We start from the raw sequence: 24,286 nt of genomic DNA, 5'->3' as shown, positions 1-24,286 counted from the left end.
GAAGGTGGAGACCTCAACGGCCCGATCCCCGGATGCTTAGGCTGGCTCTAGGGACGTGGAATGTCACCTCGCTGGGGGGGAAGGAGTCTGAGCTTGTGCGGGAGGTCGAGAGATATCGACTAGAAATAGTCGGGCTCGCCTCCACGCACAGCGTGGGCTCTGGAACCCATCTCCTTGAGAGGGGTTGGACTCTCTTCTACTCTGGAGTGGCCCACGGGGAGAGGCGGCGGGCTGGTGTGGGTTTGCTTGTTGCCCCCCAGCTCAGCCGTCTCATGTTGGGGTTTACCCCAGTGGATGAGAGGGTTGTATCCCTGCGCCTTCGGGTTGGGGAGAGGTCTCTGACTATCATTTCAGCCTACGGGCCGAGTGGTAGTGCAGAGTACCCTGCCTTCTTGGCGTCCCTGTCGGGGGTGCTGGATAGTGCCCCTCCCGGGGACTCCATTATTCTGCTGGGGGACTTCAACGCCCACGTGGGGAACGACAGTGACACCTGGAGAGGCGTGATCGGGAGGAATGGCCTCCCCGATCTGAATCTGAGTGGTGTTTTGTTATTGGACTTCTGTGCTAGTCACGGATTGTCCATAACGAACACCATGTTCAAACATAAGGGTGTCCATCAGTGCACTTGGCACCAGGACACCCTAGGCAGGAGGTCGATGATCGACTTTGTTGTCGTATCATCAGACCTTCGGCCGCATGTTTTGGACACTCGGGTGAAGAGAGGGGCTGAGCTGTCCACTGATCATCACCTGGTGGTGAGTTGGATCCGCTGGAGGAGGAGAAAGCCGGACAGACTCGGCAGGCCCAAGCGCATAGTGAGGGTCTGCTGAGAACGCCTGGCGGAGCCCCCGGCCAGGGATGTATTCAACTCCCACCTCCGGGAGAGCTTCGACCAGATCCCGGGGGATGTTGGAGACATAGAGTCCGAGTGGACCATGTTCTCTGCATCTATTGTCGATGCTGCTGCCCATAGCTGCGGCCGTAAGGTCTGCGGTGCCTGTCGTGGCGGCAATCCCAGAACCCGGTGGTGGACACCGGCAGTAAGGGATGCTGTTAAGCTGAAGAAGGAGTCCTATCGGCTGTGGTTGGCTTGTGGGACTCCTGAGGCGGCTGACGGGTACCGTGAGGCCAAGCGTGCTGCGGCCCGGGCTGTGGCAGAGGCAAAAACTCGGGCCTGGGAAGAGTTCAGTGAGGCCATGGAGAAGGACTACCGGTTGGCCTCGAAGTGATTCTGGCAAACCGTCCGGCGCCTCAGGAGGGGGAAGCAGTGCTTTGCCAACACTGTTTATAGTGGGGGCGGGAGACTGCTGACCTCAACTGAGGACATTATTGGGCGGTGGAAGGAGTACTTCGAGGATCTCCTCAATCCTGCCATCACGCATTCCGTGGTGGAAACAGAGGCTGGGGACTCGGGGTTGGACTCTTTCATCACCCAGGCTGAAGTCACTGAGGTGGTTAAAAAGCTCCGTGGTGGCAAGGCTTCGGGGGTGGATGAGATCCGCCCTGAGTACCTCAAGTCTCTGGATGTTGTAGGGCTGTCATGGTTGACACGCCTCTTCAACATTGCGTGGCGGTCGGGGACAGTGCCTCTGGACTGGCAGACTGGGGTGGTGGTCCCCCTTTATAAGAAGGGGGACCGGAGGGTGTGTTCCAACTACAGGGGGATCACACTCCTCAGCCTCCCTGGTAAGGCCTACGCCAGGGTATTGGAGAGGAGAGTCCGACCGATAGTCGAACCTCGGCTTCAGGAGGAACAGTGTGGTTTTCGTCCCAGCCGTGGAACACTGGACCAGCTCTATACCCTCTACAGGGTGCTCGAGGGTTCATGGGAGTTTGCCCAACCGGTTCACATGTGTTTTGTGGACCTGGAGAAGGCATTCGACTGTGTCCCTCATGATGCCCTGTGGGGGGTGCTCCAGGAGTATGGAATTGGGGGCCCTTTATTAGGGGCCATCCGGTCCCTGTACGAGCGGAGCAGGAGTTTGGTCCGCATTGCCGGCACTAAGTCGGACCTTTTCCCAGTGCATGTTGGACTCCGGCAGGGCTGCCCGTTGTCGCCGGTCCTGTTCATAACTTTTATGGACAGGATTTCTAGACGCAGCCAAGGGCCGGAGGGGGTCTGGTTTGGGGACCAGTGGATTTCGTCTCTTCTTTTTGCGGATGACGTGGTCCTGCTGGCCCCCTCTAGCCAAGACCTACAGCATGCGCTGTGGCGGTTCGCAGCCGAGTGTGAAGCGGCTGGGATGAGGATCAGCTCCTCTAAGTCCGAGGCCATGGTACTCGACCGGAAAAGGGTGGCTTGTCCTCTTCAGGTTGGAGGGGAGTTCCTGCCTCAAGTGGAGGAGTTTAAATATCTCGGGGTCTTGTTCACGAGTGAGGGAAGAATGGAGCGGGAGATCGACAGACGGATCGGTGCAGATGCCTCAGTAATGGGGGCGCTGTGCCGGTCCATTGTGGTGAAGAGAGAGCTGAGCCGAAAAGCAAAGCTCTCAATTTACTGGTCGGTCTACGTTCCTACCCTTACCTATGGCCAAAAACTTTGGGTCATGACCGAAAGAACGAGATCACGGATACAAGCGGCTGAAATGAGCTTCCTCCGTAGGGTGGCCGGGCACTCCCTTAGAGATAGGGTGAGGAGCTCGACCATCCGGGAGGAGCTCGGAGTAGAGCCGCTGCTCCTCCACATTGAGAGGAGCCAGTTGAGGTGGCTCGGGCATCTATACCGGATGCCTCCTGGACGCCTTCCTCGGGAGGTGTTCCAGGCACGTCCCACCGGGACGAGGCCCAGGGGACGACCCAGGACACGCTGGAGGGACTATGTCTCTCGGCTGGCCTGGGAACGCCTTGGGCTCCCCCTGGAGGAGCTGGAGGAGGTGTCTGGAGAGAGGGACGTCTGGGCGTCTCTGCTGAGTCTGCTGCCCCCGCGACCCGGTCCTGGATAAGCGGAAGACGACGAACGAACGAACGAACGAACGTTTTTCTATCTAAGAATACCCAGCAGCCCCTTAACCAGTCCAAAACCAGGCCCTTCAGCCCTGTTTGTGGAACATTTGCTCTTCCCTTGCACTCTTTAAATTTCACAGGAGGGAGGAAGACCTCTGCTCCTCCTTGGTCCTCTAATGCCTGTATAAGATGTGCTATCAGTGCAAGTCTAGTTTAAACGCTTTCCTGGCTTTGGCGAACTGCATGGATTTTTTTTTTTCCCCAAATCAGCAGGTTTGAGCTTTTTGGCCAGAATTCTTCTGAGTTTTGTTCTGATGAAACATCTACCGTGAGACAAACAAGAAATTCAGGTGAGGCAGAAGAAATTTCTCTGGTGTAGCTGGGGGGTAGCAGGACTCACCACGGAGGGCTCAAGTTCCATTGTGTGCGTGCATAAAAAGGCAAAAAAGCATTAAGTGTATGGTGCTAAATTTTTAACATAAAATCTGCTTTGTCTGACTATCTGCATTTGCATTCTGGATACCTAAAACCGAGTTTTGACTAGTCACAACTGCATTTTCACAATCAAAAATGACAAGTTAAGATATCTGCATTTACATTCTGACTAGTTAGAAAAACAACCTTCAATCACATTTTGACTGATCAAAATACCTTTCAAGGTATCTCAAATTATGTCACTGGATTCGTCATTTGAAGGAACACACATCCATAGTTACAATTTAAGATATCTCAAATTTCTAGTCAAAATTCCATTGGTAGATTTCTGAATTAAAGAAATTATGCGTAAGGCCCCCAAGTATGCACCAAACATGATAGACGCAACAATACTTTTGCCAGCTTTGTGTCCTGAAATCTAAAAGTACTTTAAAATCAACCTTTAAAAGATAACTCACATGTACACATTGTCCATTTATTGAAGTATGTTTTGCTGTTGCATGTTCTGGTCAAATAATTTATAAAAGGAATTTTGACTAGTCAAAAATACAGTTCATTTAAGATATCTTTAACTGGAATTATGACTAGAACGAAAAGCGAGATATCTCAAATATACTTTATGCCTAGTCATAATTTAATTGTTGATATCTGAAATGTATGTTTCAGATATATTGCAGATATCTTGAATTAGTGTAAGTGTGGTGAACTTGATTTTTATGTTAAACCAGCTAGCTACAATGGTTCAGATACTGCAGAAAAAGAAGTGTTGTCAGTCAGTCGTCCACACACATCTTTATCCTCATTCTGTCTACCTGCCATTTCCTTCGAGTTCTGCTTTCTCTGCATTCCCACATTCTTCCTTCCAACACTTAAAACACACTGTACTCTTTCCTAAACTACTTTCTTTTCCCTCTCTAATGTCCCCTATAATGCTTAAACTCTTTGTCAACTTTTTTGTAATATTGTAGGCCTAAGGAAACCTTCTGCAGGTAACTCATAACATTTGATCCATTTTAACACACATCCAATGTGTTTAGACCCTTACTTTCTTGACATAAAGTCAAACTTTTTTCCCTGGAAAGGAGGAAATACTATGGAACTCCGTGTCCCATTATTTGCACTAACAAAAAGTAAAGGATATTCGACTTTCGGGTGAAATTCCAGGATGAACCAAAAATACACTATAACCTTTACAGATTGATTTAATGTGAGCTTCTCTACACGTTTGAATGCCCATGTCAATCAGTTCAATGTTCCAGTAATTTCTGCACAACTTGCTGTTCTTTAACAAGGAGTTTAACGGCAAAACTCACAATAGGTATTTGATTCATGAATCGACCAACACATATTCTCAATCAATCAGAATTGGTATTTAAATAGTCCTCCTCATCATGGTGTTCACATTTTGAAATCATGAGACAAAGATTACACCTTATAATTGATCAACAGTACCTCACTGTTGCTTCAAACAAATGTATTCTCAAATATGTATATTTGGGAATATATTCTCAAATGTAAGTGGCCACTGAGCTTAGAGAATCATAGTGTCAACAGCAGGTTGCAACAGAGATAAAGGGAGACTGGAAGAGTCACAGAAAGGGATAAAAGTGGATTTTCTTTCACCACATACCAATGCTGAATCCTGCATAAAACATATGAGATCTGCTTGGTTACTTTTTAGAGGCTCGCAACTATGTAGCCCAGAACCTCAGTGACCTGAGAGCCACCCTTCAAGAAGAGTGCGATGCCAAGCTGTAATTGATGCTCAAGGGCACATGACATGTAATTGAGATACTGACAACCAATTATTTGTGTCAATTATAAATTTGTATTTCAACTTTGTCTGGTATGGGCTTTCAAGTAATGGAATGTTAATAGGTTTGTTTGTTTGTCACATTTTATTTTCATGTGTTTCAGTTGGGTGTTTCTCTGGGAAAAGGCCTACCAAGTGAGAGACACAGCAATAGAGTCATCAGTCATGACCAAGGTCAAAGGGTTTGGAAACTACAATAACAGAGTTATGGATGTTGCAGACTATGTCACTCCTACACAGGTAAGGATCAGTGGATTTAAGTAACTGACAGACAGATGCATGAAAATGATGAGCTCATATATTCATGTCATTGTTCTCTAGGGAGGTTCAGTCTTTTGCATCATCACCAAAATGATTACAACAGAGAACCAAGTACAAGGATACTGTCCTGAGGTCAGCTGCCTTTAAGTTTATTTCTGCATGTCTATAAATGTGTTGCCCATTGTCAGAGGTATGGTACTGTTAGATTTTCCAGTGTTTCCATGACAGGATCCAATGTCCAAATATGAAAATTGATTTTACTTGAGCGAATCCCCAAATAAGTTATTTTATTTACCCTGCAAAAACAATATTACACATGAGATTTATTAAAATAAGGCAGACATATTTAGGCAGTTCAATCAGTTCCAGACATATTGCACAGTGAAATAAATACTAAAAACAAACAGAAACAAACAAAAGGATTCCTTAAGGCTTCAATAATCATGATAAATAGCTAGCAGGCAAACAGTTGGATCAGATGAAGAACAAAACATGGCTGGAGACATCTTTTCTAGAGAATGCTGTAGGGATATTCTGTTGGCAAATAAAATGCCGAAACATTATTAGTCCTATCATTGAAATCAGCTACATTTTTCACTTTTTAACATTTTGTTATGTCAGGATTCATGGATTCATGAAATGAAAGTGTGGCATATTATTTGTCTCATAAATGTCTGTGTCCAACATATATGTCACTCCACATTATGCGTTCATAATAACCTCACGCTAAAGTGATTTACTTTGGTTTTACCTTTTTTAAATGTGTCCGGTCGCGGCGTTTCAGACAATCCATACTGCATGGAACAGACGGTTACCCACATATACCAGGGCAGTTTTGCTCTGCAAAAAGGATACAGTGCCTTGAGAAAGTATTCGGCCCCCTTGAACCTTTCAACCTCTTGCCACATTTCAGGCTTCAAACATAAAGATATAAAATTCAAATTTTTTGTGAAGAATCAACAACAAGTGGGACACAATTGTGAAGTGGAATGAAATTTATTGGATGTGTCAAACTGTTTTAACAAATACAAAACTGAAAAGTGGGGCGTGCAATATTATTCGGCCCCTTTACTTTCAGTGCAGCAAACTTACTCCAGAAGTTCAGTGAGGATCTCTGAATGATCCAATGTTGTCCCAAATGACTGATGATGATAAATAGAATCCACCTGTGAGTAATCAAGTCTCTGTATAAATGCACCTGCTCTGTGATAGTCTCAGGGTTCTGTTCGAAGTGCAGAGGGCATCATGAAGACCAAGGAACACACCAGGCAGGTCCGAGATACTGTTGTGGAGAAGTTTAAAGCTGGATTTGGATACAAAAAGATTTCCCGAGCTTTAAACATCCTAAGGAGCACTGTGCAAGCAATCATATTGAAATGGAAGGAGTATCAGACCACTGCAAATCTACCAACAGCCGGCCGTCCCTCTAAACTCTCATCTCAAATAAGGAGAAGACTGATCAGAGATGCAGCCAAGAGGCCCATGATCACTCTGGATGAACTGCAGAGATCTACAGCTGAGGTGTGAGAGTCTGCCCATAGGACAACAATCTGTCATACACTGCACAAATCAGGCCTTTATGGAAGAGTGGCAAGAAGAAAGCCATTTCTCAAAGATGCGGACCAAACTCCTGCTCCGCTTGTACAGAGACCGGATGGCCCCTAATAAAGGGCCCCCAATTCCATACTCCTGGAGCACCCCCCACAGGTCACCACGAGGGACAAGGGAGAAACATTAATTAAAATACATATTTTCCTTTTATACTGTTAATATTGACCACCAATTTGTTGCGAGTTACATCGAGCAAGAAAAGAGAAATAATCTAGTCACAGCAGATGACAAACCTGCTGTGAGTGGCACAACAAAACTTAACTAACTATAACAGTCCAGAATAGCAAGGGCCGAACGGAACAGAAGAAAAAAGTCACCAACGGGATCGTTTATAATGATGCAGCTCAACAATCCCTTACTTATCCATAAAAAGTCGTCTACAGTTTGCCACAAGCCACCTGGGAGACACACCTAACTATCAGAAGAAGGTGCTCTGGTCAGATGAAACCAAAATTGAACTGTTTGGCCACAATGCAAAACGATATATTTGGTGTAAAAGCAACACAGCTCATCACCCTGAACACACCATCCCCACTGTCAAACATGGTGGTGGCAGCATCATGGTTTGGGCCTGCTTTTCGTCAGCAGGGACAGGGAAGATGGTCAAAATTGATGGGAAGATGGATGGGGCCAAATACAGGACCATTCTGGAAGAAAACTTGTTGGAGTCTGCAAGAGACCTGAGACTGGGACGGAGATTTATCTTCCAACAAGACAATGATCCAAAACATAAAGCCAAATCTACAATGGAATGGTTCACAAATAAACGTATCCAGGTGTTGGAATGGCCAAGTCAAAGTCCAGACCTGAATCTAATCAAGAATCTGTGGAAAGAGCTGAAGACTGCTGTTCATGAATGCTCTCCATCCAACCTCACTGAGCTCGAGCTGTTTTGCAAAGAAGAATGGGCAAGAATTTCAGTCTCTCGATGTGCAAAACTGATAGAGACATAACCTGAGGGACTTGCAGCTGTAATTGCAGCAAAGGGTGGCGCTACAAAGTATTAACGCAAGGGGGCCGAATAACATTGCACGCCCCCCCTTTTCAGTTTTTTATTTGTTAAACAAGTTTGACACATCCAATAAATTTCATTCCACTTCACGTTTGTGTCCCACTTGTTGTTGATTCTTCACAAAAAATTTGAATTTTATATCTTTATGTTTGAAGCCTGAAATGTGGCAAGAGGTTGAAAAGTTCAAGGGGGCCGAGTACTTTGGCAAGGCACTGTATCTCAAGACAGCATCGTAATTGCATCATTAACTTTATTGATTCCAGATTTGATCCAGCATCAGAATAGGCAGGCTAAATTGATGTTACCTGAAGCAGCCTGTGTTTGTATGACCTTCAACAATTGTTAGTAATTTTGTGTTGTTGTTGTATGTGTGTGTGTGTGTGTGTGTGTGTGGGGGGGGGGGGGGGTGGTGGGTGGGGGGGGGGTGACCATAGGTGTTTGTGTGCAGAGTAGGCGTGGGTGAGCTCGAGGTTTAACCTGAAAGTGTATATATTTAAGTGGTGTGGCGAGATTGATAGCATCACCCCGGGCCAGCCACATGCCCAAAGCAGAAGTAGGTCACCAGCAGGGCACAGGAGCTGCAGCCCCAAGGTCAAAGAGGCACAGACTGAGATGCAGGGCACCAGCCCCTACCAACCCAGCCGCCACATCACCAACCCCAGCCGCGGAGGCTAAGCCTGGGAGCCGTTCCCCCCAGGGGGCCAGGCCCTGCACCAACCCCTGCCCCTGGCAGCAGACCGCCAGGCTCCAAGCAGGAGAGACAACTCCCCACCCCCCCATATAATGGGCAGGCACCAGCTCCGCAACAGTCGGAACCCAGAGGTACCAATGTAGAAGGGGCACATTGTATTTCACTCTGGGGGGCCACTCACTGAGATGTCTTGAGGGAGTGATACCAACCAGACCCCATTGCAGCCCCTGTGGCCCTCAACCAGCCCAGCACACCTTCAGGAGCCACATGCCACCAGATTGGGGCCCACCAATTTGGGATTTGGCCCGAGCACCCACATAGACAACACCCCATTAAGGCAGGCGCATGGTCCTTTCCTCCAAGCTCCCAAGCTTATTGTCCCATACCCCGAAACCCTACTGCTGTGTGGTAAGAAAGGGGTGGGCACCAAGGGCAGTCCTCCGACTGAGCCAGCCAAGAGAAGTGAACCCACTGGCAGTAATCCAGGACCAATATCACCAAGAAGGAAAAGTGAGGGGCAAATTGGAACTGTATATGATCTAGGCATGTTGATAATTCTTCACGCACTTTTCAACAGAATCCATAGACAGGCAGACAGTGGCATGGAGCATATAGATAGTCGTCAGGTAAATCTCCCATGCAGTTTGGAAATGTGCTGGTGAATGAGAAACCCATTTTAAACATCCTTTTTCCTGTGTAGTGCATTTTATGAAGCATTTTGTATTGCATCAGCTGAAAGTTGGTATTTTAAGTCATTCGAAAAGCATTTAAGCAAATCTAACTCCAATAGTTAATACCTGTACCGTTAGATAAATCAGGATCCAATTATCTGATAGGAAATGAGATTGCTAAGTCTACTTCTAAACGTTTTCTGTAGGTTTTGGAGAGTTACTTTGGGTGTTGAAGTTTAAAGAAGCTAGTGATTATTAGAGTAAGTTCTATGTTAATTTGTTAAATCTTAAATTTGGACTGGATAATAGATTTTAGTTAGTGACATTCAAAGAATAACATTTTATCAATGTTCTATGATTATAGTAAAACATTTTAAAAAATTAATTATTTTCCATAAAATATGTCCTCTAAATGATTTATTCCTTAATTGTTCCTTGTTGAATAGGTAAGAACCTTTTATTTTGCAGTATGGCAGGGTTGTTCCAAATGGGTGTTCATCTGCGTGGGAGAATTAAAGATCTGTTAATTTTGAGATATTCCCACCAGTCTGTCAGAGTACTAATTATGATATTTTTGAAACAGCTGTGCTGCTTAACTAAAGGGTTGATAAATTAAATTTCCAAGATATAGATATCCATATATATGTCACAGTCTGAGGTAGGTTTGGACCAAAAATCGCAAACAGGGACTAGGGCTCTGCATGTTGCAAAGTAGATCAGCTTTAATAAAGCCTCGTAGTCAACACTTACAGGTTCGCTGGAGAGAAATACTCCATTACCACAAATGCAGGAAAACACGAGGAGCTTGAGGAGAGACGGGGACATTACATGAGGAACCAGCGGGGAATGATGAGCACAAGCAGGTATATAAGCAGGGAGAGGAGGAGAATGGACCAATGAGAGGAAGGCTTTAGAACCGGCTGTAAGACCTAAGATAATAGATAACCTAAACAAAAACAATAAGTGGAAACTAAATCTTGCAGGAATAAATAATCAAATACAACTAACTACCAGAAAGGAATGGCAACATAAGGGACTAACACAGAGAACTATACTAGAATAAATAAACCGAGGAGGACAATATAAATATAAAGAACTAATGCGGGAGGGAACTCTTCTACAAGTAAAGCTGGGGAGAACAACTAATCTAAAGGGAAACAAAGCTCAGAGTAAACAATAACTGAAGGGGATCTAAGGACAAGGGGAAGAACTACAAAGGGACACGAGTGAAGGAAAGTTAGAACACAGAAAAACAGAAGGACATAAATAAACCAGTTAGTGGGTGGACGCAAAAAGAATAAATGACAGGACTAAGCAAACTAAGATGTGCAACATAAGGAAAACAAAAACACTTCACAGCAAAACCAAAACAAACACAAAGCCCAGACTGCCAGATACTGACAATATAGGGTTGATTTAATTTCTATGACATATTGTTAATCCATCTGCTAGTTAATATTTCAAAAATAATTGGGAGTTCCAAGCCTCCTAAACTTTGTGCCTTTTGTATAGTCTTTAAACGTATGCTTGGATGTTTATAAAAGTTTGCTATGATAGAATCTAAGCTTTTAATCCAAGTCTGGGGTCATTTAACTTGGATCATAGAGAACATATAATTTATTTTAGGGAGGATCATCATTTTAATTGCAGAGATGCTTCCCATGAGTGACAAAGTGAGAGTTCATCTTCTATTAATTTGAGTAATGGGGTATAATTTAGAGCCTGTTAGAAATATTGATGCACAAGTACCTGATGTTTCCAACATCAGGTAACAAATAAACCACTTTATTTTGGTGTTAGACAAGTCCATAAAATTGATGAGTCTTCTTGCATTATTTGTTGCATTCCAATTTTTAGTAAGCTCAGACAAGAAGCTCAGTATAGGGAGCTGGTGGATGGGTTTGTGGCATGGTGTGGAAGCAATCATCTCATCCTGAACATGAATAAAACAAAGGAGATGATTATAGATTTTAAAAGAAACAGAAATAGACAAACACTATTTCCATCATGGGAGAAGAAGTGGAGGTGGTGAAGGAGTATAAATACCTTGATGTTCACCTGGGCAACAGATTGGAGTGGAGATGCAACTGTGAAGCTGTCTACAAGAAGGAACAGAGCAGACTGTACTTCTTGAGGAAGCTTAGGTCTTTTGGTGTTTGTAGCAAAATGCTGCATATCTTCTGTAAGTCTGTTGAGGAGAGTGCCAGCCCACGTTTTGCCATCATCTGCTGGGGTAGCAGCATCAGAACCAGGGACTTGAAAAAGCTCAACAAGCTAGTAAAGGAGGCTGACTCTGTTCTGGAACCTCTGGTGATCATTGTACAAATTAGGATTCTTCATAAAATGAAGAACATTATGGAGAACCCTGAGCATCATCGTCATGAGACTGTTGTACAACCACAGAGTGTCTTCAGTCAGAGGTTTCCTTAGGCTTGAAATACTTTATGGCTCAGTTTACACAAAAAAGTGACAAAAAGACAATAAAAAGCTTCCCACATCCCCCACAGTTGTGACGCCCATGAAAGATTCTAATACAGTGCATTGCGAAAGTACTCGGCCCCCTTGAACTGGTCAACCTCTTGCTGCATTTCAGGCTTCAAACATAAAGATATAAAATTCAAATTTTTTGTGAAGAATCAACAACAAGTGGGACACAATGGAATGGATTGAAATTTATTGGATGTGTCAAACTTTTTTAACAAATAAAAAACTGAAAAGTGGGGCTTGCAACATTATTCGGCCCCCTTGCATTAATACTTTGTAGCGCCACCCTTTGCTACAATTACAGCTGCGAGTCGCTTGGGGTATGTCTCTATTAGTCTTGCACATCGAGAGAGTGAAATTCTTGCCCATTGTTCCTTGCAAAACAGCTCGAGCTCAGTGAGGTTGGATGGAGAGCAGTCTTCAGTTCTTTCCACAGATTCTCGATTGGATTCAGGTCTGGACTTTGACTTGGCCATTCCAACACCTGGATACATTTATTTGTGAACCATTCCATTGTAGATTTGGCTTTATGTTTAGGATCATTGTCTTGTTGGAAGAGAAATCTCCATCCCAGTCTCAGGTCTCTTGCAGACTCCAACAGGTTTTTTTTTTTCAGAATGGTCCTGTATTTGGCCCCATCCATTTTGCCATCAATTTTGACCATCTTCCCTGTCCCTGCTGACGAAACGCAGGCCCAAACCATGATGCTGTCACCACCATGTTTGACAGTGGGGATGGTGTGTTCAGGGTGATGAGCTGTGTTGCTTTTATGGCAAATATATCATTTTGCATTGTTGCCAAACAGTTCGATTTTAGTTTCATCTGACCAGAGCACCTTCTTCCACATGTTTGGTGTGTCTCCCAGGTGACTTGTGGCAAACTTTAAACGAGACTTTTTATGGATATCTTTGAGAAATGGCTTTCTTCTTGCCACTCTTCCATAAAGGCCAAATTTGTACAGTGTACGACAGATTGTTGTCCTATGGACACACTCTCCCACCTCAGCTGTAGATCTCTGCAGTTCATCCAGAGCAATCATGGGCCTCTTGGCTGCATCTCTGATCAGTCTACTCCTTGTTCGAGATGAAAGTTTAGAGGGACGGCCGGGTCTTGGTAGATTTGCAGTGGTCTGATACTCCTTCCATTTCAATATGATTGCTTGCACAGTGCTCCTTGGGATGTTTAAAGCTTGGGAAATCTTTTTGTATCCAAATCCAGCTTTAAACTTCTCCACAACAGTATTTCGGACCTGCCTGGTATGTTCCTTGGTCTTCATGATGCTCTCTGCGCTTTGAACAGAACCCTGAGACTATCACAGAGCAGGTGTATTTATACGGAGACTTGATTACACACAGGTGGATTCTATTTATCATCATCAGTCATTTGGGACAACATTGGTTCATTCAGAGATCCTCACTGAACTTCTGGAGTGAGTTTGGTGCACTGAAAGTAAAGGGGTCGAATAATATTGCACGCCCCACTTTTCAGTTTTTTATACGTTAAAAAAGTTTGACACATCCAATAAATTTCATTCCACTTCACGATTGTGTCCCACTTGTTGTTGATTCTTCAAAAAAATTTGAATTTTATATCTTTATGTTTGAAGCCTGAAATGTGGCAAGAGGTTGACCAGTTCAAGGGGGCCGAGTACTTTCGCAAGGCACTGTATAAAGTAAAAAAAAAGTTACACACAGGTACACACAGATCTTGAATCATCCCTTGTGTCTGCTGCTCCATGCTGCTCACATCGCCTCCAGTTGTTTCACTCAGTGCCTTATATATACTTGTAACCCTGGATTTATACTGTATTCAATTCAATTCAATTTTATTTATATAGCGCCAATTCACAACACGTCATCTCAAGGCACTTTACAAAGTCAATTCAATGGAATCATACAGATTTCAAGTCGGGTACACACATTCCAATTAATCCTAACTATCAAACAGTGCTGTCAGATTAAGTTTATTATTCAAATTGGTTAAAAGTTTCTGTATCTGTATCTGCTCTGATCCAGTCCATTGCAAGGCCTGGAGGAGCTCCAAGAACCATACAGAGATTGTGAAATAAATGCCAGTGATAAATCCGGTAGCAAGTCCAAAACAAGTAATTCTGTGGAAGTTACACATGTTAAAATGCTTCATTTTTTGTCTTATGCATTCAGATATTTTCATGTATTTTGTTTTACAATGGTGAGTACAGTGAGTGCAGTGAAGATAAATTTGTTTCTTAATTTGCTCAGTTATAATACCTTAGTTAACCGAGTAACTGGTCAAATTAATCTAATGATAACAAATGCTAATATATAATTCAATTCAATTCAATTTCTGTTTATGTCATCTTTGTTTCTCTCTGATAGTGACAGAAATATATATAAAGAAATATCTGATTCTTCGCTGCTGTCTGTGTAGCTGGCCATTGTAGTCAGTTTACGTGTGGGGGTTCCACTTTGATGTCATAAAAGAGCACTACAAATCGCAAAGGAGTAATCTGGAAATGCCTTTAGTGAAATTTATGACCATGCATAAATTATGAATCAACACCTGTTCATTTCAGTGGCATGAATTTACTTTTTCGTAAGTAAATTTACGTAGCTACTGATAAATATTTTATCAGTAGCTAGGTTCACATGCACATAGGTAATCAGAATAAACGCCCGATCAGACTAAAAATGTGTCATGTCAGTTGGAATATTCTGATCAAATTCAGCAGGATCGGAATGAAATTGTAATCCAACTGAGAGCGGTGGTTAATGCTGATTGACAATCCGATCAACATGCTTGTAAAGACTTGACAGGATCAAGTTATTCTGAACGGGACAATCTGACTTGAGTGCGCATGTGTGCCCCACGTTAACGTGAAGGAGGGCCAGCAGCGTTGAAGTATGAGGCGACTGTGGCTGAGTCGATGTGCCATATGTCGATGTGCCCCTGGGCAAGGCACTTAACCTCAAGTTGCCTACCGATCTGCGTATCGGTGTATGAATGCGTTAGTGAGTGCAATTGGGTGAATGTGGCTCTAGTGTAAAGCGCTTTGAGTGGTCTGTATGACTGGAAAAGCGCTATATAAGTTCAGTCCATTTACCATTTACAGAACTTTAAAGGATGCTTATTTCGTTCCGCTCTCTCATCCTGTAACACAGATAGACCACCAGTATGTGTTAAGGAGCCCGCAGCTTAATTAGGGACTTTAGTAACATCTCAACCATGATTAGAACCTGGTGCGATTACATCCTGGGCACTCAGAAGACAAGCAAACTGCTGCACTATTGCTTTGTTTGCTATTTTTTGTTGTTCAGTAAATACGGAAGTACTTCTTCTGTGTTTTTTTTTTTATGGAAATTTGATAACTGCGCATCCCAGTGTTTCTATTCTGAATAAAGCCATGTACATATAAATGCACATCATGATCGGATTGATTGATTGTGTGCTCTTATAAACGATGCAATCTGATTAGTTTTTAGTGTCTAGTCCGAATACATTTCAACCCAATCATGAAATTTTGTGCATGCAAACATAGCTACTGTTTCCTTTTCATATGTAATTGGATTTATCATGAAAATTTGATGTCACAGGCAATGTAAGTTGTCAGCGGGATCCTTGATTCTTTCTTGACTGAAGGACGGGTGTGAACCATAAAGTACTAAACTCCTTGATAGAAAACTTACCAAAAACGTGTCCTTTCATGAAAAATGTACTTTTTGTGTGTTTGCAACAAGGTAATTAAGCCACGCTTAAGTTCCATAAGGGTTCACAAAAAGCAGAAAATGGTGACTAAATGATTTATGTTTTTTTAATACTTAATGCTTCTGTGCATATTTTTATTTATTTTTTGCAATTTTGATTTATTTTGTGTGGAGGCTGGCCCAGTCTGGTTGTGGATACAGGTGGCTTAAGTGAAATAGCGGCCGCCATTTTATGGTTTTCTTTAGTCACGTAGTCCTGTAAACGGTTTAATTTTTATTTTTGTTAAATGGACAAAAATTATATTCCTCATGGCCTGTCCTCCAGGCCAGGTCTTAATTCACAGCAGAGAAGACCTTGTGTTTTGTATTTGAACCTCAGAGACCTGAGTGGCAGGCTTACCCTTGTAATGTGATCCCTAGGACCACTATCTGGACAATGCATGTTCCTGTCTGCACCGTAAATTCACTTTTTTTTCTCTTGTTCTCGGTGGAAGACACACGCGTTTTCTCTCCCTCCCTCCCTGCTGATCCCTGCTTCTGCTTTTTGTCTGTATTTTTCTCAGAGCCTCGCTTTTCATATCCTCCAAACTTGTAAATTATGGATTTGGTCAGCTGGACTCTCAACGTAATTGGTCAAAAAATCATTTTCCTACGGGAAGGTTGGACGGCTTGTCCAGGTGGGACATTCTTCTCTGGAAACACAATGGATTCTTGGCAGCAGTGGAAGATTGTGTACCTGACTACGACGTCAGTCGAGGACGTAGAAGATGTGTACATATTTGGACTTTTGATAACAGGATTTCTGCTTTTTGGAGTTGGTGGTTACCTGGCTTATCGAGTGATTCGCAAAACGTGGGCGGCTGTTCAAAGCATTCCAAAGCTGCCTGCGATGTTGGATGGAGTCTGTAGAGCAATCAACACAGACTGAAATGTTAAGAGAGCAGAATCGCAAGCTGGACACGATTCATGAACAGAATCGCAGCCTGGCAGCGGTTGGACTCAGAGGTTAAAGGATATAATCTTGGAGAAGTTGTACGCTCCAGATCTGCGGAAAATACCAGAAATTTGGGTATTTGGATTCGCAATTGAGACATACCAGTAAAACTCTTAAGGTGGTTGGAAATTCACAACTGCCTGAACCACAACATTTCTTGTTTTTCTAAATCTGGCTCCCCAATGTGGCCTTGGCAACTTCTGCTAACTGGCTATCGACAAAATATCTCCTGGATGTTATATAAACACGACGCTCTTCCCCAGCACTCCCCTACCAGCTGTGTGCTGATAGGACTATGCGGCCGATTGATAAAACTTCCACCTCTCTTCTCAAGGACAATGGCGCTTCTATCAGTGTTGACAGTCTAATTCTTGCAAACACACTCAGACTTACATTTGCAACCTCAAGATTCCACCGTACCTTTGCTGAATCTTTACTTATGTGTGTGTTGCTTACCCCTGCTGAGGTTTTTTTAATACTGTTTCGGACTCTATTCTGCTAAGAATAGTCTGAAATATGATTTTTTTCCCCCTCCTATCTTACTTTACCTAAATGTGTGATTTCATTACTTTTCATAGATTTTACCAGCGAAAACCAAACATTATTAGTAATTTGGACTTTAGCTGCTCTTACACCAATGACCCAGCTTTCTTAATTAGATTACTTAGTTCAACTTCAGCACCAGTAAAAGCAATATATTATTAGCACCTGAAAATGTGGATTATAGCTGTTTTGTACCAGTGACTCAGCTTCACTAGTTAGAATTCAGTGGAATGATGAGATTTCTTAGCACAAGATGCTTTCCCCTACATAGAGGACTTAATGATATAATTACCTCTTTAGAAAGATTGGTTTAGAACCAGCTCTTACCAGTAAAACCCAAAGGATTATTAATGTTATCAGAATCAGAATCAGAAAAGCTTTATTGCCAAGTACGTTTTTGGACATACAAGGAATTTGTTTTGGCGTAGTCGGTGCAATACAATTCAAATTAAACAGTATAAACATGTCTACAATATAATATAAATATATGTGCACAGTTTTAAGTGAGTGAGAGTAAATATAGAGCAGTATAAGATGCAAGAGCAATACAACAGTGCAGGTGATCATTGTGCAAGTATGGCAGTGCAAGTAAAGCAGGAGTCCATGCTGAGCGTTAATGTAACGCATAGAGTTACAGGTTACGGGTGTCCTGTCAGCAAAAAAGGGGGGGTGTGGGGGAAAGGGAGAGTGTCAGGGTGGTTTCTGGGCTTTGTTAACCAGGCTGGTTGCAGATGGGAAAAAACTGTTCTTGTGGCGTGAGGTTTTGGTCCGGATGGACCGCAGCCTCCTGCCAGAGGGGAGAGTCTCAAATAGTCTGTGACCGGGGTGGGAGGGATCAGCCAGAATCTTCCCTGCCCGCTTCAGGGTCCTGGAGGTGTACAGTTCCTGGAGCGACAGTAGACTGCAGCCAATCACCTTCTCAGCAGACCGAATGACACGCTGCAGCCTGCCCTTATCCTTGGCTGTAGCAGCGGCATACCAGATGGTGATGGAGGAGGTGAGGATGGACTCAATGATGGCTGTGTAGAAGTGCACCATCATAGTCTTTGGCAGGTTGAATTTCTTCAGCTGCCGCAGGAAGAACATCCTCTGCTGGGATTTCTTGATGAGGGAGCTGATGTTTGGCTCCCACTTGAGATCCTGGGAGATGATGGTTCCCAGGAAGCGGAAAGATTCCACAGTGTCAATTGTGGAGTCACAGAGGGTGATGGGGGCAGGTGGGGCTGGGTTCTGCCTGAAGTCCACAACCATCTCCACTGTCTTTAGAGCGTTGAGCTCAAGGTTGTTCTGGCTGCACCAGTCCAACAGATGGTCCACCTCCCATCTGTACGCGGACTCATCACCATCAGAGATGAGTCCGATCAGGGTGGTGTCGTCCGCAAACTTCAGAAGCTTGAAAGACTGGTGACTGGAGGGGCAGCTGTTGGTGTACAGGGAGAAGAGCAGAGGAGAGAGAACACAGCCTTGGGGGGAACCGGTGCTGATGGTCAGGGAGTCAGAGACATGCTTCCCCAGCCTCACGCGCTTCTTCCTGTCAGACAGGAAGTCAGTGATCCACCTGCAGGTGGAGTCGGGCACACTCAGCTGGGAGAGCTTCTCCTGTAGCAGAACTGGGACGATGGTGTTGAAGGCAGAGCTGAAATCCACAAACAGGATCCTGGCATAGGTTCCTGTGGAGTCCAGGTGCCGGAGGATGAAGTGAAGGGCTAGGTTGACTGCATCATCTACAGACCTGTTGGCTCTGTAGGCAAACTGCAGGGGGTCCAGGAGGGGGTTGGTGATGTCTTTTAGGTGTGAGAGCACAAGGCGCTCAAAGGACTTCATCACCACAGAGGTCAGGGCGACGGGTCTGAAGTCATTAAGCCCTGTGGTCCTTGGCTTCTTGGGAACAGGGACGATGGTGGAGGACTTGAAGCAGGCTGGACAAAGCAAACTCACGGGGGGAATAGAAAGGCTTACATTTTATAATGAAGGCTTCCAGGTCTGGAGAACAGTGCTGCTGAATCACTGTCACGTCGTTGCACCAACCACTGTTGAGGTAAAAACAGATTCCTCCACCTTTCGCTTTGCCGGAGAGTTCCGTGTCTCTGTCCACTCTGTAGAGCTGGAATCCTGCCAGCTGCAGCGCAGAGTCTGGTATTAATCCACACAGCCACGTCTCCGTGAAGCACAAAACTGCCAATGAATAAAAGTCCCTGTTTTTCCCCAACAGCAGTTGTAGTTCCTCAATTTTGTTGGGAAGTGAGCACACGTTAGAGAGAAATATTCCAGGTAACGGTGTTCGTAGTCCACGCTGGCGAAGACGTACCAGCACCCCAGCCCGTTTCCCTCTCTTCCGGCGTTTCACCGCGTGAACAAAGGTGAGCGCACCTTTGACCAGAATGTCCAAAAATTCCAGAGCAGTAGGCAGAAAAGTGGGAAATAACTCCTCTGGTGTAGTAGCCCTGATGTTCATGAGTTCTTCTCTGGTGAGAGAGCTTCGGGTACCATCACAGAAGACCATTTTAAAGCAAAAAACAAAACAAAACAATGCGCACCAACACGCCGAGGCGACCATCTGCGGCGCCATCTTGTCTGTATCATTGTAATATTGACCAGAGATTTTTAGATTTCTCAAAAGGATTCATAGATTTTTAGATTTCTTAGCATTTGATTTGTTTTTCTGTGTTCTTTGTGATTGTATTGTAATTGTATGTACAGCGCTTTGAGTGTCTCGTTGCTGAAAAGCGCTATATGAATAAACTTACGTTACCTTACCTTGCTGCACCAAGGACGCGGTAGGAATTGGGATTTTCTCTGGGTTGACTGAACTTCAAAGGAGATGAGGTGCAACTCATCACACAGCTGATGGACACTTGAAGTATTTGCTAAGCTAAGGAGCACTGGAAGCACTGTTCTGTTATTAAGCAGTTTTATTTGAATCTTTGGTATTATTGTGTGCTTTAAAGGGTAACTGTAACAACAGTTTGTGTCACAATTGATCTAAGGAAATCAATTGGGTGAATTGTGTGACTTTGAAAGTGAGCTTAATCCTAAAATTAAGCACACAGCATCAAAATAAAACTAAATGACCGGTCATTAAAATAAAATATAAGACCAGATATTAGACCAGAAATACATTTGAGCTTAAAACCCTTATATTTCAATCCTTAATACAAAATAAGGTGGAATATAACAAAAGTATCGCTCTAAGGGTACCAACATTCAAATTAATGTGCATGAAGCTATTTGTTAACTGTTATCTTGTCCTTTGTTCTAAATAAACTGCCAGTTTATATTTAATCAGGCCCTGATCCTGGTTCCTACTACCCTAAATTTACTACTAGCAAACCTAGAACTGGTCCAGTACCCTACATTCCTGGCCTCCACAGTCACCGGACCTGAACCCAATCGAGATGGTTTGGGGTGAGCTGGACCGCAGAGTGAAGGCAAAAGGGCCAACAAGTGCATCTCTGGGAACTCCTTCAAGACTGTTGGAAAACCATTTCAGGTGGCTACCTCTTGAAGCTCATCAACAGAATGCCAAGAGTGTGCAGAGCAGTAATCAAAGCAAAAGGTGACTACTTTGAAGAATCTAGAAAATAAGACATATTTTCAGTTGTTTCACATTTTTTGTTCAGTTTTTAATTCCACATTTGTTAAATCATAGTTTTGATGCCTTCAGTGTGAAGCTACAATATTCATAGTCATGAAAATAAAGACAACTCTTTGAATGAGAAGGTGTGTCCAAACTTTTGGTCTGTACTGTATCTGTAACATACAAATATCTCAGTTTAGAAGTACAGTCGCTACACAGTGCTGATGTAATCTTGGTAAGTGTCATCTCACTATTGGTCTAACAGCGCGATATTCCAATTGACAAGAAAAAAACATCTCACTGAACATGACACATATTCCCTCTGTTCTACCGGAACTTCAATACAACCAATCATCTAATTCAGATGGGAGGCGGGCTTCTTTTTGTACATACACACACTAAAGTTTGTTACTCTCCCGTGCTCCAAAAAGTAATGCCGGCGGCAGCACACAAGGTAAAAGTAGCCGCGAACTAACAATCTTATGAATGCAAATCTCAATGCGGTACTTTATATTTCACAGAACTAAGTGTTATAACACAGGGTATCTCCTTAACATCACCAACGTATCTGTAACATACAAATATGTCAGTTTAGTAGCACAGTCGCTACACAGCGCTGATGTAATCTTGGTAACGGTCATCTCACTATTGGTCCAATAATGCAATATTTCCCTGAGAACTCCGTTTCTCCCTCAATTTCTTCTTCATTGGTGGAGCGATATTGACCCCTACTGGAAAATTACTGACGGTGACTGGTGATGAACAGAAACATATCATGCATTTAACAAGAAAAAATTCAACAAATCTTTGTGCTTCAATACCAAAAATATAACACATAAAGAACACAGAACACCACTAACAATTTAATTTCACATAAAGTATTACGTTAACCTGCTCTCTGTGCCACACTCTCCCCCTTATTTTGTCTTGTCTTGTGACATTTAACAGAGCATTTAATATCTATACTGACTTTTTTACTGAAAGAAAGATTAACAGTAAGATACTTGACATGACATTCGTTACCCTCATGATTGTTCTGATAGTGTCCACGACTAATGGAGGGTATTGTAGTCAGTTCAGCTTACATATTTCAGTAATTCCAGATCTACTCAGATCCATTCTTCACTACAACAGAACCATAATTTCGGCCACAGTTCTTCTGTTCTGTTACCAGTCTTTTGTTTGAAAACCACAGTCATTATGTATTATTTGGAGAGTCTATTTATAGTCTTTACCTTTTGGATGCAGTTCTTAAATGTATTTACAGTGTGTCTTTAACTCTGTACTTCAACACCTGGAACTAACCAGGGTCGCCAAAGTCCTATGCAGGTTGGAGTCATACTCACATGTATTTCTTTAACACGTACTTCCATCATGGTTGGCTCACCCAAAACACCATAACTCAACATCCTTGGATGGCGATGCTCCCTCTTTGGATAGCCGGATGCAGGTGGAACAGTTGGATCCCCTTTCTCCTCAAAAATTGTTTTTCTGCAGATGGTTCATGAAGATCCAGATTCAGCTCCACATCTTGTCCTCCGTGATCTCCCTCTGGTATGCTGCTCATCCAGTCAGGCTGAGTTTCATTCACCTTCTGCACCTCCTCTTGGTTGTGCAGGCCAGATATAAATGGTTCAGCATCGGGGTTTAAGCTGCCAGGTGGGTGACCACGGTGCTGAGCAGGAAGAAATCGGCATACTAGCTCCATATCTTCACCACTCTCACGGTCTGAGGTTTCTTCTAGTCGCCAAGGATGACATGGTTGTATATTCAACTTGGTATTTCTAGTCCTTTTTTCCACTTTTGGGTTTATCACAGGATTTTCCACTCACAGGCTGTCGCAGGGGAGCAGGAAGTTCCTATGACTTTTGCCACCTCCTTCAGGGACTACTTTATATACTGGACTGATATCACTCCTTCTCTTTGTGATAATGTGTACTTTATCCTCCCAAAAGGATCGGAGTTTACCAGGACCTCCTTTCTCTGATAAGTTGTGTAAAAGCACCCGCCCTCCAGGCTGCAGGTCAGCCCAATAAACCTGTTTGTTGGAACTATTTTTTACTCTGGTCGCTTCGTGAGTGGTGGCTTTGGATGCAATTTCATAAGCCTGATGCATTCTGCTTTGCCAATCTTTAACATACTCAGCATAACTTTGCTTTGCTTCACTCGGCTGTATGTTAAACAGGAGTTCAATAGGCAGATGTGTGGATTGCCCATAGAGGAGATAATATGGAGAAAAGCCTGTCTCTACGACGCTGAGTGGAGCAGTTTTCCCGGTCTGAAGGAAGGACAACGGGACTGCATCACCGTGGTTACAGCTGTAACGTGCAGTTTGGCTGCGAGCCACCCCACCCCACAGCTACGGAGGTTAGCAAGTTAACCCTTTGTTCACTGTGGATGTTTTCTTCAACTTCGTCGCCCAGTCAACATTTCCTCAGCACAGTTCACATAAGAGGTGGTTTGGGCAGAAAGTAGTAGTTTAGAATGAAATAATCTAAACATTTTTCGTTTTATGATGTTTGGTTTTGTTTATGTTGAAAACTCAGCCATCTTAATGCTAGCAGATTATCTGCTCAGCACATGCGCTCAGTTTGTGTGTTCTGTGTTTGTGTTTTTTTTTTTTTTAAGTTAAGACAAACTTTAATGAAAGGGTGATTTTGAACACAGAAGATCAGCCTTAACGCGCTGTCCACGCTTATGCATTTTAACCCTTTCGTTAGTGGTATTTTAAAGGTATGTGTTTGATTCTGATGATAAGCTATAAGCTTCTCTTGTTGGCTTTACCTGCTAACAGCTAAGAACATGTGCTTGCCTGCTAAAGATCATTTACCCAAAAAGGTTGTTAGTTTTCAATCTAGTAAAATAATATTTCCCTAAATATTATTTTACTAAACTTGATAATTAAGTAACACAATAAAGACCATTTCTCAAAGATTTGGTTCTTATTCAAAATAATATTTCTTTAAATATTGTTTTAATAAAAGAGGCAGCTACTTAAACACCGTCGAGAATTGGTCATCAAGAAGGTTGGTTTTATTCAGCAAATCATTCTTTAAAATATTATTTTATTAAAATAATATTTTGTCTAATCTTGCATTGTGAATGGTTGTCTAAAGGTATGCCAATTATTCCCTAAGTTGGTTCCAAGACTAACTGAACATCAATTCCAGATTCTTCAAGATAATCCTTGGTTCTCAAACATAAATAACATTGCATGGTAATGTTGCATCACTCTTTCAGTCATGGTTTTCAACCATCTTTGATTAACTTGTTTATATTGTACATAGCCCATTGGTCTTCCTTATTCTTTCATTCTGCTTGGTAGTTTAGTTTAGTTGGATTGTATTAGCATAGTAAAGAGTTTGTTGATTGAAATATGTTTGACTTGAGTTGACTTACTTTTGTTAATAGATTTTTGTATTTTAAGAAATAGTGTGAATTCATTCCATGTGTGTGCAGAGTTTTGCTGTTCAATAATGTCAGAACTTGGCTCATCCCTTTCAATTTTGTCCTAATACCTCCGCCTTATTGGGCTGGTATTCACAGGACAACCCTTAACAGACCGAAA

At 43.1% G+C, this 24,286-nt stretch overlaps 1 protein-coding gene across 1 annotated transcript in view; it reads left to right on the top strand.

Annotated features, from left to right (window-relative positions):
• Positions 1 to 24,286, top strand: part of p2rx3b (purinergic receptor P2X, ligand-gated ion channel, 3b) — a 102,278-nt gene that overhangs the window by 13,619 nt on the left and 64,373 nt on the right. Inside the window, exons 2-3 of the mRNA XM_047366460.1 lie at positions 5,296 to 5,431; positions 5,513 to 5,584. Coding sequence (XP_047222416.1) covers positions 5,296 to 5,431; positions 5,513 to 5,584 — 208 coding nt within the window. The remainder of the gene's footprint in view (positions 1 to 5,295; positions 5,432 to 5,512; positions 5,585 to 24,286) is intronic.

This window comes from Girardinichthys multiradiatus, chromosome 5, assembly GCF_021462225.1.
Source record: "Girardinichthys multiradiatus isolate DD_20200921_A chromosome 5, DD_fGirMul_XY1, whole genome shotgun sequence".
Lineage (NCBI taxonomy): Eukaryota > Metazoa > Chordata > Actinopteri > Cyprinodontiformes > Goodeidae > Girardinichthys > Girardinichthys multiradiatus.
The sequence above is the reverse complement of the archived record's forward strand: the minus strand, read 5'-3'. Positions and strand labels throughout refer to the sequence as shown.